This window comes from Hemicordylus capensis, chromosome 1, assembly GCF_027244095.1.
Source record: "Hemicordylus capensis ecotype Gifberg chromosome 1, rHemCap1.1.pri, whole genome shotgun sequence".
Classification (NCBI taxonomy): Eukaryota; Metazoa; Chordata; class Lepidosauria; order Squamata; family Cordylidae; genus Hemicordylus; species Hemicordylus capensis.
The window spans coordinates 10,517,092-10,533,126 of NC_069657.1; the positions used below are offsets into that span (position 1 = coordinate 10,517,092).

Sequence of the window (16,035 nt, forward strand, 5' to 3'; positions counted from 1 at the left end):
GCCGAGCCAGGGCTGGACTCCTCCACAGAGCGGGGCAGCAGCTGCTTCTGAACAGAACTGGCTTCTCAGGCCAGGAGCGAAATAAAGCCCCCCCGCCCGCGTCCTCCACCCCACGTGTGAACTCTGGGCACGGGGGGAGCCGCCACTCCCCCCGGCAGGGGCTGGGAGGACTGGTGGGAGGGAAGGCTGCAAGGCGGGCCAGCCGAGCAGTCGGCAAGAAGGAGGCGGCGGCGGCGGCGGCTGGAGGCTCGGGAGGGGGGTGTGGAAGGAGGCGGCCGGAGGCAGCGCTCGCGGGCGCCCCCTCACACACCAGCCCGCCCGGCGGCCATGAGGGGCCTGCTGCTGCCGCCGCCGCGGCCTCTGCTGCTCTGGCTGCTGGCGGGCGCGGCCTGCGGCCTGGCCTTGCTGGCCTACTGCGTCTATTTCGACCGAAAGCGGCGGGGCGCCCCGGACTTCCCAAGGAGGCAGCGGGAGAGTGAGTGGCCCAGCCGGCCGGGAGCGGCAGTGCTGCCTGCCGCTCCCCTCCGCGGAAGAGCCGGGCCCTGCTGGGCCTCGGCGGCGGCGGCGGCCCCACGCTTCAGGGACTGGAGGAGGCGGGGGAGCGGAGGTTCCTGTGTGGGGCGCCGGGCGGGTCTACCCCAAAAGTCACCACACCACACGCGGACCAAACACCCCCGTCCCCGGCAGCAAGTCTGGTTATTGCCCCCCTACACACACACACACACACACACCCTTGCGCGCCATCTGTGGACCCAAAAAAAAAAAAAAAAGTGAAGCCGGGCTGTAGGAGAAAGAGAAGGTGCTCTGAGCGTGGACAGAGTGCTGCTTTCCCTTCCTCACTACCTGTGCACCCAAAAAAAAAAAAAAAAAAAAAGGTGAAGCCAGGCTGTCAGAGAAAGAGAAGGTCCTCTGAGCATGTACAGAGTGCTGCTTTCCTTTCCTCCCTAGCTATGGACCCCCCCCCCCAAAAAAAGGTGAAGCCAGGCTGTCAGAGAAAGAGAAGGTCCTCTGAGCATGTACAGAATGCTGCTTTCCCTTCCTCGCTGAGCTACTGCAGCCTTGGCGCACACACAGAGGCTGGGCTCTGTCTCAGCGCTTCACAGGTGGAAACACCTCCTGGTCTCCCGACTGCGCCTCGGCCTCCCTGCACACACACCCCAGTGCCCATGGCTGGCGGCTGCGCATACAGCCTGGTGTCCTAATGGGTGCACCAGGAGGCCTGGCCTTGCAGGGAGGCAAAGGAAGGCATGAGTATGTAGCTGAAATGTCTTAGGAGAGTGAGCCTGTTGTGTGTAAAGTTGCCCTAGCCAGCTGCCCCGTTTCATGTTTACACTCGTGTGCATCTCCATGCAGGTGTACTGGAGACAAGATGCAGCCCCCGACCGCCATCGCCACACTCTGAATACAAACACCCAGAAGATTAAAGGAGTTTAAACATGGAGCATGGCAGCTCTAGGAACAGTTGGCGCGTATGCTAGGGGGTGTTCACACCTGTCCCCACCCTCAAAGAGCAGTTGTTTAATACTTCAGCAATAGATTCAGCCAAAAAAGGGGCTCTTCTGTGGTTAGTAAAACAACTCCTGTTCGCTTCAGGGCACCGGCACCTGAAGTACTTCGCTGGGTTTACTGCTGGATTAAACTACTGCTCTTTGAGAGGGTGGGTGCAAATGTATCCCACCCGCAATCAAAGAGCAGGACTTCCCAAACAGATGACCGACACGAATGAGCCCTGGCACTTCTCTTGACAAGTTATATGTTGTTTCCCTTTTCTGTTACATTTATCAGCAAAACAAATTAGTGCAATTTGATCTTGTAGGTCTCTCTTCTCCCAGTGACATATTTTCTTACTAGAACCTAAAACATGTATTAAGGTCAAGCTATGCAGGGCACAAAAGACCCTCCCATAATATAAGAGCAGCCCTGCTGGATCAAATCAAGGGCTATCCTGTTTGCTACAGGAAACAGCCTCTGGGAAGCCAACAAGCAGAAGGTTAAGGCAGGCCCTCTTCCTCCCTTGCTGTTGCTCCTCTGCAACTGGTGTTCAGAGGCATCCTGGCTCTGGACCTGGGGGTAGCCAATAAGACTGGTAGCTCATCAAGACTGGTAGCCAAATCCCATTCTCCATGGATTTGTCTAAGCCCTGCTTAAAACCTCCAAGCTGGTGGCCATCACATCCTGTTAGGAACATAGGAAACTGCCATATACTGAGTCAGACCATTTGGTCTATCTAGCTCAGTATTGTCTTCACAGATTAACTATGCACCATATGAAAAAGTACTTCTTTTTTCTGCCCTAAATTTCCTGGCAGTCAGCTTCATGGGATCACCCCTGCTATTGTTGTGAGAGAAAGTGGGGGATTCTCTCTGTACACTCTCTCCACACCATGTATTATTTTCTAGGCCTTAATGTTTCTGCTCTGCTTTTTTCTGGCTGGGAGGCCAAGAGTAGCTTTGAGAAGGCAATTTAGATTTGAAAAATGTCATGAGAGGAAAGATTAAACACCCCCTCCCCCCTCCTATGGTCCCCAAGCAAACCAACACACATAGACCCAGCTGCATTTGAGTAAAATAAAATATATGGTCAGGATATGTATTTATGACTCCTGTGTCACGTGACATTTGGCTCATAGATCAGAGGAACTAATTGCAAGGAAGGAAATAATGGTGCCAGCCGACATGAACTTTTCACAACTCTATACTACTGAATGTGGATGCTAAACATTCCATGTTACTCTTACAGAAAGAAGAAAAAAGCTTGAAAAGGCAGAAGAGTGTGACACAGAGGTGAAAGATTGCATTTAGAAATGGTGTAGATTTTTCAGATGGTGCAGAAACTTGAAAATACAACGTAGTGAATCTGGATGGGTGTTTTATGACAGGCACAAGTGTGGAAGTCAAGAATTCAGCCCCCTTCCCGAATCCATTCCCAATTCAAAATATCCAGTAAATTATTTTTTTTTAATGGAGGGGAGGAATGAGCATCTTTTACATTTGGGCCAATTCTCATGATCGCTTTGAACATAGTAGCTGGATGTGCTGAGTTTTAGCTACTTATACATCCATGGCTAAAGTCTTGCAAAGACTGAAGGTGTGCACAGTATCCCCACGTGGATGGGGCTGTGGTTCAGTGGTAGAGCACCTGCTTTGCATGCAGAAGGTCCCAGATTCAATCCTTGACACCTCCAGGTAGGGCTGGGCAAGCCTCCCTGCCTGCGACTCTGAAGAGGCAGTGCTGCTAAATGTAGACAGTACTGAGCTAAATGGGCCAGTGGTTTGAATTCATCTAAGACAACGTCATATGTCTTCATACATGCTTCTAATGCACTTCTATGAGTGTTCAAAAAGCTGCTCCAAGAGCAGCATGCTAAAAGTGTTCAAGAGACACAAGTTTGGGACGGTATAGAAATGTAATAAATAAATAAAGTCACTCCTGTGCTTGTCATCAGCCTTCACAGGACCACCCCTAAATGTGGGACTCAGCCGAGGGCTGGTAGTCAGTATATGCAGCTGCTATCAAGCCCGAGTTGATTCTGGAACCAGACTTTAGTACATGTACACACACATGCACACACCCAAAGTTAGAAATGAGAGGATTCCGAAGCTGCTGACATCAGTAGAATCCACAGTGATTTTTTAAAAAATGAAAACAAATTTTGATTATAATTAACAAAAGAGCAACAAATTGCCTGTTGTGGGTCACATATGGCCTTCAAGTTTATTTCAAAGACTCTTAGCAGATCCTCAAGTTCCACAGCTTGCATTAAATAATATTTATTTTCAAATTGGTAGAGCTATCTCAAAAGAGGTAGCTAAAAGATAGCTTAAATGCAACAATAAATAAAGAGATATTTAGACAAATAGAAGCCCAAATTATGTCGACTTTCATTATTTCTGTCTTTTTCAGGGTTTTTACGAAACTGAAAAGTTTTGGGTTATTGATATTGGAATAAAAATGTTATAGAGTATAACACATCTACTTAACTATAGTTTTGTATTCGATGACACTGTTAACTATGCATAGCTAATAATTATGCAGATTAGCTGTGATCCTGCAACTCCTGATCAATGTCCTACGGAGCTCCGTGTGCTGAACAACTTGTCAGCCCTATCCTTATGTAACTGTTTATCTAATACATGTATCCCAGCTTTTAGATCAGAGTCTCACATGGGAGTTTGCAATCATAAGATAAAACAGTAAACAATAAACTCCTAAAAGATCATAAAATGATAAAATAATAAAACAGATGGGAAAAATAGCAGCAGTAAAACAAAAGGCTAAAAGCAACTTCAATTAAAAGCCTTTTTAAAACAAAAATATTTTCATGGTTCTCTTAAATGCAGCCATGGAGGGAGTCTCCTGAGCCTCTTCAGGAAGAGAGTATCTACTGGTATGATATATTTCAGGTGTTTGTAGTGATGGCCAGTCACTGATCCTATAGACACTCCTATTTCAGGTAGTATTGGCTTGCAGTCTGTTAAAAATACAGATTTGCTAATCTGAATATAATTCCATCTCGTATGTCCTTTGCATACCAGTACATATTGCGTATTCCTGCAGACTGGTTAGTCAGTAAATTTATTTATGAAGCTCAGTCTTTGTATGGCTGATCCACTCTGTGTGTGTGTGTGCACGCGCGTGTGCATGTGTAATAATTACAATCTTAAGCTTATTAAAATTAAACCTGATTAGTGAATGCTCCCTTATTCTAAGATGAAGGTATCTTTGTAACACCCTTAGTTACGTGAGCTGAAAGATACTGCAAAGATACAAGAGTTCTTTCTGCAAGAGATACAGCTGGGCGAGCTCTGGTTAGACCAAGGTAAGAGAGGAATTGGCTTTGTGGAATATGCAGATATGCACATACATACATGCTCCTGGCCTCAGTTGCCAGGAGCTTTGCAGGGAGGAGAACAGCTTAACATCTGCTTCCCTGAGACAGCTCCTGCCCAGTGGTGAGAGCCTGTGTAGCTGTTATCTGCTGTTGTCAGCCTGCCAGCCTGTGTGCCTCATAACATGTGGGGCTGTGGCTGCTAGGCTTGTGCCCAAAACGTTTCGGAGGCCATTGTAAAGGCCTCCGAAACGTTTCGGCGCTGGGGCGGGATTCGGTGCTTTGGCACCGGCGGGGGTTGTATAACTTCCGGCCACTTCCGGCCAACGGTGGGAATGGGGCGGCAGGGAGGAACGCTGCTGCCCCGAGGGGCTTGAAATTTGCAGAGCGCCGGCGGGCGAAATGCGGGTGTGTGTGTGTGTGTGAGTACACCCTCCCCCGCCCTTAAAGTACTACCCCCGCCAGTGCCGAAGACCATTCAGGCACATCCCTAGTGGCTGCTACCCTGTGGGTGAGTCTGTGTGGGATCGGGGCCAGAGGCAGTGGGTCAGCAGTTCTTGAGTTCTTTCTCGGCTTATAAAAGGGCTGCTGCCTTGTGGCAGTGGGCCCGCCACCAAAGGGGCAATACCAAAGAGGATTACCCCTTTGGGGGAGCCATTTGGGGGGGCAATGAGGGCAAGGGCCAGGTGGTATTTTTTGGCTTCTGTTTTTTAGTCCTAAGTGTTTTTTAGATCCTCACTAAAAGCTTTGCAAAAGAAAAACATTTTCACTATTTGTCTAAGCATCCAGGGATGGGGTCTGGTTAATTTCCCTGGGAGAACATTCCAGAGCTCTGGAATACTCCCCAAATGGCCCTATCCCTCATAGCCACCAAATGAGTATCAGCTAATATTCCTCAAGGGAGGAGAGCTAGTCTTGTGGTCGCAAGCATGAATTGTCCCCTTTGCTAAGCAGGGTCCACCCTGGTTTACATACAAAAGGGAGACTACATGTGTGAGCCCTGGAAGAGATTCCCTTTAGGGGATGGGGCTGCTCTGGGAAGAGCATCTGCATCCTTGCAGAAGGTTCCAAGTTCCCTCCCTGACATCTCCAGATAGGGCTGCAAGAGATTCCTGCCTGAAACATTGGAGAACCTGCTGCCAGTCTGTATAGACAATACTGAGCTAGGTGGACCAATGGTCTGACGTGGTAGAAGACAGCTTCCTATGTTCCTAACTCAGAAGCCAATCTTAAGGCTCTGGCAAGTGCATATGGGGAGAGGTATGATTTAGGAGGGACATCTTGCAAGAACATGTAACATATACAACTGAACTGAAGGTTTCTACTCCTCAAGGCTGAAGTTACTAGATTTTCACTTGTGTGCATGTGATCTTTCACTCTAAAGTGTGACAGTAGAAAAATGAAAGTGTAAAAGCAGTTTAGCTGAATATAGGGTTGTCAGATCACAACCCAGATATTTCCTCTTCTCAGGGGCAGAGTTGTAATCGAGCAGACGGGTTTAAAGAACCCATTATGCCCTGCATTGGGTAGCCATGGAGCTTCTGTGGAACCTCTTATCTCAGTTTCAGCTCCACCCCTGTATTGATAATTATGATTTACCTTACAGAGCTAGTGTGAGGATCACTGAGATTACATATGTTTTTAATATTTGGAAGTGCTATACAAATTATAATATTTTAGTTTTTTATGAATTTTAACTGTTTTAAATGCTCAGCTATTTGTGTTTGTAAAATGCCTAGAGACTTGGTTGACAATATATAAATATAGTAAATAAAACCAAGTGCTTCGGACACCTTCTATATGTAATTGCCAAATTTGATTACTGGCTGACATCCAGACTAACCTTCCATGGCTGTACCAGGTAATTCTTTGCACAAATAGGAGAACGGCTATTTTCAGCACTCTCCTCTCCCCTCTGCAGTCACTAATGCCTCCAGAAATGATGTCTCTGTTGGAGGACATTGAGGCAGCTACAGAGTGAAGAGGAGATCGCTGAAAATCGTCCCTCACGCAGTGGAAAAGCTTGGCATATCTGCTGGTGGTTAGTCTGGGTGTTGGCCATTATTTTGGACACTTAGCCTCAGCCATCATCCTGAGAAAGTAGCATTTTATGCTGTCATTTTCTTATTGCATTGGGTATGTATAAATAGGGTTGCCGGGTCCTCTGCTGAAGATTGTGCCTATAACTTCTCCAGTGTTCTAATTTTTTTATCTGTGTGCAGAATGAATTTTGTTCTGGGCAGCAGTATCAAGGCAGTGTGTGCACATGCATTCAGAATAGGACTTTCCTGATTCAACCTGAGCGGGATCTAAAATTAACTGAGTGGACATCAAAAAACGTGTGAGCGCATGCACATGCCTTAGAGGGAATACTGCACCTCTCCCACCCTGAGGAAGCAGGATGCTGCCCTCCTCACGCACTGGTCCCTTTGCCAACCCTTTTCTCCCATTTCTTAAAGCAAGCAGGAATGTAGCTTTGGAGTGTATATGTTGATGAAAGTTCTAAGTATCATATTGATTGAACTTTAGAAATATTAATTCATTGCAGGAGAGCACAAGAAGAGCATTGAACACCTTACCAATGCCATTTCAGTGTGCACACATCCAAATGAGCTAATGCGTGTCTTTGAGCAAACTCTGCCACCACAAGTATTTGAAATTCTTGTGCACAGGATTCCATATGTAATGCAAGTAGGTACATTTTGAACTTTTAAAACACAGCTGAGTAATGATGCACTGGGAACTCAGCAAGTTCAAATATGGAGAAAGGTTTTCCATTTGTGGTTTTATAGAAGGCCCTAGCAGATCAGTGCCAACCTGAGATTTCTCTAATGTCCAAAGCTAGGCCTTTGTATAATTAAGTAACAATTACTGATGTTACTACAGGCAAAAATAGGGCTGGTGAGGTTAGCTTTTTGGAAAAGGGAAGAATTTAGCAGGAAGAGAGTCTCACCTAGCAGCAAGGCTATGACTCTGCTCCTGGAGAAAAGAGGCTACTGGTTTTACCACCCAGCAACATAAACATGGGCTACCATTTTTTCCCCAGAGTGGCAAAAAGCCACATGCAGAAAGGTGTTTGAAGAACACTGCTTTAGCATGTAAGAACTAGTACTGTGCTAGCAAGATTTTAACACACACTGCGTAGAAATTGTCACTTGGGTACAGTACAGGAAATGGGGGTTTCCAGTTCTCTGATGAACCTTGCAAATGGTTTTAAGGGATGTCAGTGCCATTTGAGAAGAGCCTTGCTGGATCAGGCTCAAAGCCCATCTAGTCCAGAATTCTGATTCCCACAGTGGCCCACCAGATAGATGCCTCTGTGAAGCCCACAGGCAAGAAAAGAAGGCATGCCCTCTCTCCTGCTGTTGCTGCCCTGCAACTGGTATTGAGAGGCATCCTGCCTCTGAGTCTGGATGTGGCTTGCTATAGCCACCAAGACTCGTAGCCATTGTTAGACCTGTCCTCCATGAATTTGTCTAAGCCCCTTTTAAAGTCATCCAAGCTGGTGGCCATGACCACATCCCATGGCAGATAATTCCATAGATTAATTTATCTGTTTTTAAGAAGCAATATCCTGCTCTTACATGGGATTCCCAGTGGCATCCCTTCTGAAGGCCCCAGTAGGTTCAATGTGACTTGCCTAAATTCATCCGAGATCCTCCTGGCTTCTGAAGCCACGCAGGTGGTAAGCAGAGAATGGCCTGTTTGCTCAAGGCGGTTCACATGTAAAATGTCCATCCCGAGAGGGCTTGCCAAGCACTATACCTGGCCTTTTTCTAGCACCAGGCAAAATCCTTTTTTCTTGGCCTAGGCTTTCCAGTATGTCACCTAAGCTGGTTTTAGCTGATTATTTTTACTGATTCAGTTGTTTTATTGCTCCATTTCTACTTTGTGGCTCGGTTTGAGTTATAATTAATTTTATTTTGTGCTTAAGACTGATGACTGTTATGAGCTACTCTGGGAATGTTGATAAGGGCAGCATACAAGGGCTTACATACTGAGCCATGAGCCACACATGCAAGAGGGATGTGAGCTTGCTGCTTCTACCGCACTCACCAGTCCATCCATGCTCCTACAGATGGTAGGGGAGGCTTAGTAAGATGCTTTGGGCCATTGTTGCTATGCCCTGCTCCTGTTGGGAATGATGGCAGTAGGGCACTGCAGCCATGACCCATGGAGTCACTTCCACTGAGCCTCCCTCACTGCTGGTGGGAGCGTAGTTGGGCTGGCAAGTGCTGTGGTAGCAGAAAGCCCACACCCTTCTTGGATGCACGGTTCAATGTAAACCACTCGTTTTAAATAAACAGCTTTAGCATCACTGCAGCTTCATGTACTTCCAAACTACTCACTGGATTCAAACTAACATTAATATATTAGGATATCATGTATGCTGAAAGTCCAGCCCTGTCAAAGTACAAGTAGCATGCATTTATTAGTTTATGATGGAAGCCGTTCCTTTGCTACAATTTGAAATGGTACAAACATGAAAAGCTTTTAAGACTGAGGTTGATCCTCGGGAACTTTAAAAAAAAAATAGGTCAAGAACTCAAAAGCCTTTGCATTAATACCTTTCAGCTGACAGGTTTCCCCCCTTCTCTTAGCGGCTGGAGACAAAACTGAACGAGCAGGACACCACAGATGAATGAGAACGTGGCACTGTGTTAAGGGCTACTCTTAAGATGGAGTCTTATAGCAGCTTATAAACCTTCATGTAAAAATACTCTGTCCAACCGTAATTTCCATTTATTTTACTTTGATTAAATAAAAAATAAAACTTTGCTTTTGACACTTTTGGATATAATTCTCAGAGATCACACTTCTGTTTTAAAATGAACAGTCACTGTGGAAGAAAACAGCAACAACAATGTGTTTTCCCTCCCTCCCCATCTCCAACTGTGTTGCTGGAAGAACCAGCCTGTAGGCCTCCAGAAAAGGTGGCATCAACATTATTCCACTGCACAGTAAAAGACAATCTTGAAATAGGCTCCGTTAGCTCCATGGCTACTGCCAACCCCAGCTGAAGCCCCTGATGGTTTCCATAGTCCAATTGAGCTGTTCTATTCCAAGCTGGTGGATGTTGCTGCCCGACCAGCAGTGGAGACCAGCACACCTTCATGTGCAATGCAATCAACGTTGGCACTCCTTCATACAGACCGTCCCTTGCTTTCTAACGAGGCTGCCCAAGAAGTCCCGCTTTGGCAGCCAAAGCTTCGTTCTGCTGAATATGGTATTCCTGAAATCTCATAGATATCCTCTGGGTCATTTTTAAGTACTTCTGTAAGCAGTGCTCTGAGCACGTCATCTGTATGGAAAAACCAGACAATATGGTAGTCACCCACTTAAAAGAAATTAATGCTTTTAAACATGCTAAGTGTTTAAAGTGTCTATCCCTCTTCGCCGTAAACTTGCTAGTGAAATAACTCTAGCTTCTGTTTCACTGATGAGAAACAAATCAAGAATGCAGTTTCCCCACAAGGCTTCTCTTTGAGTTTGTGGCAGAGCTGAAGCGTGCACCTTGTGTTAATCAGTTTGTAAAATAGAGGAGCCCAGTTATGGAACCGGATAAGTTGACACCACGTGCTCTGCAACACTCCTCCCAACACCAGACTCTCAGATTTATTACAATCAATATCCTCCCTTTCCACAGTAAACTGTACTCCGTTCCATAGCTATCCAGCAGGCTTTGTTTTTAGGATTCAGCCAATAGCCAAAAATGTGTTATACATTTCCTTTTTTTGCCCTTAACATCATTTACTACAACACTAAATGTTAGAATTTGCATGAGTCAAGATAAAGCCCTGCCATCATTGGTCACCTGTGAGTTACTGGCAACTCTCCAGTTTTCAGTAGTTCTAATAATCTAACACATTTTTGGCCAACAATCAAATAGATAAGTCCATCATCTAAGAATCCCAACCAGTGTTCCCTCTAAGAGGGGTTCCCAGATGTTGTTGACTACAATTCCCACATTCCCCAAGCAAAAGCCATTGAAGCTGAGGATTCTGGGAGTTGTAGTCAAAAACTTCTGGGAATCCGTTACAGGGAACACTGATCCCAACATCAACTAAGCACAGATGAGCTCCATGTCAGTCTGTACAAATGTAGCTGCAACATGTGAGCAGGATAAACTGATGTTTGATGATACAGTACGTACCATACAGTATGGTACTGTACAGTATGTACCATACAGATACATTCATCAGAGCACCTGAAGCTGCAGTTCCCTACTGAGCATATCTTTGGTGGATATGCTCAATATGGCATGTAATGCATCAGCTCTTAGGATGTGCTTCACCTGCAACTAAAGAAAAAGTGATCAGAATTCTTTAATATGGCAACTTTATGTTTAAGAAATTTAAAGCCCACACACAAAATCCTGCCAAAAGGATAACATGTCATCTAATGGTCTGCACCCATCTCAAGGTGCAGAGTTGGACATGATTCAGATACCGTCCAGGAAATAAAACTGCAGGCAAAGGACTGGCTTACTTTGGGGTTTTGGTGGACAACTCAGTGCTACAGTAATGGCTACTAGCCTGAAAATAGGGCTTGTCAAACCCATGGAGGATAGATCTGTCAATGGTTATTAGCTGTGACAGTTAAATGGTACCTCCATGTACCAGGTGTTGGGGCCATATAACAGGGAAAGAAATGATTTTTGTGAGCTGCTTGTGGGCTTTCTGGATGCATCTGACTGGCCACTGCTAGAAACCAAATGCCAGTCTAGATGGACCCCTCGTCTTGCAGCAGGACGCTGAGGTTACCTTCAGTTAACACCTGGCCTGAGAGCTACACAGACCGAAAAAGTTACACGCTTTTTGTTCTCGCTAATTTCACTAGCATTAAAAAAAAAAAAACATACCTGCAGCTTTCAAACAAATTCAGTGGAGGGCATCCAAGATGGTAAGGAAACCAAGCCTTATGGGAGAGGATTAAAGGAGCTGGGTATGTTTAGCCTAGAGGAGTGAAGACTAAAGGGAGATAGGATAGCCGTGCTCGGATATCTGAAGGGCTGCTACATAGCAGGAGGAGGATGAGCTTGCTCTCTGTTGCTCCTGAGACAAATGACAAGGAAGGCTAGAACCAAGGGGTTGAAATGACAAGGAAGCAGATTTAGGCTAGACCTTAGGAACCATTTCTCAGCTGCAAGAGCTGATCGAAGGTGCAATAATCTGTCTCATGGAGTGATAGGCTCTCTTCTGCTGGAGGTTTTCAAACAGAGGCTGGATGGCCATCTGCCAGGGATACTATAACAGTTTCCTGCACTAAGCAGGGAGTTGGATTGTAAGGCCTGCAAAGTCCCATCAAACTCTTAACATGCTATGATTCTTAAGTTTACACAGAAGTTCCACAGGTTACTGATTCAAAGCACGCAGAATAGCTGCATACCTCGTCTGGCTTGACTTCTCGGCTAGTGAAATCTTTCACGCAATCCAGGAAGCAGGTCTCTGTCAGTTTATTGTACGTCCCAAGAAATTCCTTGAACTATGAGCAAATCAAAGAGATCTTCAGAAATGGGTCCTTCCTTCCCAGGAGAATAAGCACAACAGGGTGTGAAGAGGTGACACCCATCAAAATGGAGGGCATTTTACATACAACAAATACTTGTTCTGCATTGGTAAAGGCAGTATTTTGTAAAATATAGCTGGCTTACAAACAATTTGATTGTTGAGATTATTAAAGATATTTTAAAATAGTTTTTCTATTTAAGAAAAATGTTAAAATACCACTACAAAATATTTATCATCATCATCAACATTTATATTCTGCTCTTCTTCCAAGGACCCCAGAGCGGTGTACTACATACTTGAGTTTCTCCTCACAACCCTGTGAAGTAGGTTAGGCGGGGAGAGAAGTGACTGGCCCAGAGTCACCCAGCAAGTATGGCTGAATGGGGATTTGAACTCAGGTCTCCCGGTCCTAGGCCAGCACTCTAACCACTACAGCATGCTGCCTCCCTTAAATTTACTTAAAATTTGGAGTAATTTAATTCAAAATTTTAATTTAATTTAAATTTTACTTACTTAAATAGTAAGTAAAAACAGATTAAAATAGCTATTAAAGAGGCAGATTTGTTTCTATGAAGTCTGGGGGAATAAAAAGCTTTTTGCCTGATGCCCAAAGAACTAAAGTGTTATTTAGTTCTTATGAACCTCCCTGGGTGAAGAATCCCACAAGCACGATGCCACAACCAAGGCGGCCCTCTCCTTTGTTGCCACCCACCAAGGTGGGGGCACCTGGAAGACAAGAGTGGCCCATCTGGGCAGGGTTTTTTTTGGGGGGGCACCTTAAATGAACTACAGGTGCAGCTCTTCCCCACTCTCGTCTCCCCACCTGCCACAGCATTAATCCTAGGCGTGCAGCCTGGTTATTTGCCCAGTTCCAACGAACAACCAACCAGTGTTTCACGTGGTGGCAGGTGAAACAGAGCACAGCAAGGCGGCTGTGGTGAGGATAGATAATTTACCTCCACCCATATGGGCCGCTCCTGCTTGAGGAGGGCCTCCAAAGCTGACCTCAGAGCATGAGTAGGACACATGGGAGCAGTTGCTTTCAGGCACTGGCGTCCCAAGTCGTGCTGGGCTATAGTGGTTAAGCACCAGCCATTCAAGTTTCCAAACTGTTAGAGATATTTCAAAAGCACCCTTTAAATACTGCATCTTACCTGCTTAATCTGATCAGATTCTGATATCTGCCCAGCCATAATTTAGTGTTCTGTCAATCTGCCATGTAAACAACATAAAAATAATATCTAGGACAACAATAATTCTGCAATATTTATACCAAAAATGTTATATTCTGCAGCCTAAATCTTACTCTTAAATCCTGTAAGAGGGGGGAAAGGGGGGACGGCATAGAGAAGTAACTTCAGAAACCAACCCATCAGCATCTTTAAGCCACCAGGATAAACCAGAACGCTCTCACACCGCCTCTAGCTTTCTCATGTTCCCTGTACAAAGTGAGAATGGAGATACTGTTGGGAAAGTGCGCTCTTTGCTAGCCTTGGAGCCCTTGCAACCATCCAACATCATTCCCTGGATCCAGCCACTGATGCATCTTCATTCCTTCCACCTCCTCCAGAAATGTAAGTAGTCAGGGCACTTTTCCTCTTTAGCACCTTGGAGACAGTAGTGCTGGTTCTCAGGGAAATCTATTTGCCTAGGAAATACAGTACTCACCTCCGGCCACAACATAGGAAGCTGCTATATACTGAGTCAGACCATTGGTCCATCTAGCTCAGTATTGTCTTCACAGACTGGCAGCGGCTTCTCCCAGGGTGCAGGCAGGAATCTCTCTCAGCCCTATCTTGGAGAAGCCAGGGAGGGAACTTGGAACCTAGATGCTCTGCTCAGAGCAGTTCCATCCCCTGAGGGGAATATCTTACAGTGCTCACACTTCTAGTCTCCCTTTCATATGCAATCAGGGCAGACCCTGCTTAGCTTAAGGGGACAAGTCATGCTTCCTACCACAAGACCAGCTCTCCTCTCTGGGAACAACATGTTCCCTCCTTCATGCAGACAAAAGGCACTTCACCCTCTTTCCAAATTAACAAATGAACAGGAAGGGCCATCCTTGCTTAATTATATAGTAGAATAACATTGTGTTTATGATAGTGGGGTGGTAATTGTCAGCTGCTTGATTATAGATGCTTTCTTTGGCACTTCTATCATTTATCCTCCTGCACAGCAGATCAAGAACAATAGATCACTATGAGCCCTTGCATGCATTACATTATTTACATATATGTGTAAAAACAACACTCATGCAAATACATTTTCCCCTCAACCACAACTATGATATGGGTACATGTTCCAGCATTATCTGCAATTTGTTACAAGTAGTGGCAGATACACTTATTTTGCTATGTGACGTTTGAAGTGAGATTACACCAAGTTCTTAAACAAGGATCTGAAACTGAAAGATATGCAGTTTGCTCAAGGCCATCCATTGTATCCATCCCTGGCCTGGGCTTTGAGCTCAGGCCTCCCAGGTATAACACTTGTCTGTGTCCAAACCTCACTGGCTTGCAGGTCCCTCCCAAAAGTCAAGGACGTTTGGAGAGCTTTTGGGGCTGCCAAGGTCACAATGAATGCTTCTAATACTTTCCTCACCGTCCCACCCCACTTCCTGATGCAGCAGCTCTAGAAGACAGCAGGCAACCCAGAAGCCCGACTATAGTGACCCCTTCTGACTTTTTCTTCCAACTCTTCCCCTACACTCTCGGGTTACCACCTTTTTCAAATTTACTGACATTGCTCCTATGCGTTTAAACAGCAGCCCAACATGCAGAAATTTGAGAAGGCAAAGCTTTCCCTCCAAGACTTTTTCTCCCTGTTGAAAGTCCCCTCTTAGTTCTCTCTGTATCACGCTGCTATAAGTGCACAGGAGCAGTTCCGTAGCAACCCTAATTCAGCACTCAGGCAAGGAGACTCCTCCATTCTTCCTTCTCCCAGCTTCTCCTCCGCATAAGCTATAGTCACCACATACAGCGACAGCACAAAGAAACCCTCTAATCTCAAACATCTCCGTTTTCTTCGACCTCTCTTACTGATCTACATACCTCGTGGTGGCGACGAATCGGCGGTGGCGGATCTCTCGGATAGTTTTACCTTTCATCCACCGCGTGTGGTGCGTCACTTTAAAATGTCCCGCTCAACTCGACAGTCCCATTCCTCCACCCCAGAACGGTTCGGGATCTATTCCAAAGCCCCGGCAAACTGAAAAACCGGGTTGAGCTGAGTCGTTACAGTAGGTAAGTACACACGGTGGGGACGATTATCCCGCGTATTTGTTTCTTCTACCCGGAACACTTAACGAAAGGACCAGGGGGGGAAACAATTCCAGGGATTAGAAAATGATAGAGTAACATACCTGAATATGCAGAAAGAAAACTTCCGGGTTTATATGGCACAGACTTTTTATTTGTTTTCACCGTCTACTCAAGTCTATGAGAGCAGAGAGAATCAGGCAGAAGTGGCCAATCTGAGGCTTTCCAGCTGTTGTTGGACTGCAACTCCCAACATCCGTGACCGGAGCTGTACAGTCCAACAACCCTGGAAAGCCAACACGCTAAGTCGTTTTTACCTGAAATATCCTCTCTGTCACTCCTGCCACTCTCTATGGGGTGGGGTGGGATTGAAACGCATGCGTATTTCCCCCCAGGGGCTGGCCCTTTTACACGGGAGGGCGGGTGTGCGGGGGAGGGG

At 45.8% G+C, this 16,035-nt stretch overlaps 3 protein-coding genes across 9 annotated transcripts in view; 2 read left to right on the plus strand and 1 right to left on the minus strand.

The window, feature by feature from the left end:
- Positions 1-75: 75 nt before the first annotated feature.
- On the plus strand, positions 76-9,606 carry TOMM20L (translocase of outer mitochondrial membrane 20 like). Of its 2 annotated transcripts, none has more exons than XM_053248605.1 (5): positions 76-475; positions 2,740-2,783; positions 4,738-4,819; positions 7,377-7,519; positions 9,404-9,606. In XM_053248605.1, the coding sequence occupies exons 1-5, from the start codon at positions 328-330 to the stop codon at positions 9,446-9,448; spliced, it is 462 nt and encodes a 153-aa protein (XP_053104580.1). In that variant the 5' UTR covers positions 76-327; the 3' UTR covers positions 9,449-9,606. The 2 variants fall into 2 exon arrangements, with proteins under 2 accessions (XP_053104580.1, XP_053104570.1); XM_053248595.1 differs by having other exon boundaries at positions 9,430-9,606.
- Positions 9,554-15,993, minus strand: TIMM9 (translocase of inner mitochondrial membrane 9). 4 transcript variants are annotated; one of them, XM_053248624.1, is made up of 4 exons: positions 15,701-15,993; positions 13,494-13,551; positions 12,218-12,313; positions 9,554-10,130 (listed from the first exon to the last, which is right to left on the minus strand). In XM_053248624.1, exons 2-4 carry the CDS (start codon positions 13,530-13,532, stop codon positions 9,996-9,998), a joined length of 270 nt encoding a protein of 89 aa, XP_053104599.1. In that variant the 5' UTR covers positions 13,533-13,551; positions 15,701-15,993; the 3' UTR covers positions 9,554-9,995. The 4 variants fall into 4 exon arrangements, with proteins under 4 accessions (XP_053104599.1, XP_053104590.1, XP_053104610.1 ...); XM_053248615.1 differs by lacking the exon at positions 15,701-15,993 and adding an exon at positions 15,390-15,527; XM_053248635.1 differs by lacking the exon at positions 15,701-15,993 and adding an exon at positions 14,008-15,364.
- KIAA0586 (KIAA0586 ortholog) overlaps positions 15,445-16,035 on the plus strand; it is a 165,248-nt gene continuing 164,657 nt past the window's right edge. For all 3 annotated transcript variants that reach the window (XM_053248537.1, XM_053248533.1, XM_053248551.1), the window contains exon 1: positions 15,445-15,581. The gene's annotated coding sequence lies outside the window, so the exon portion shown is untranslated. The remainder of the gene's footprint in view (positions 15,582-16,035) is intronic.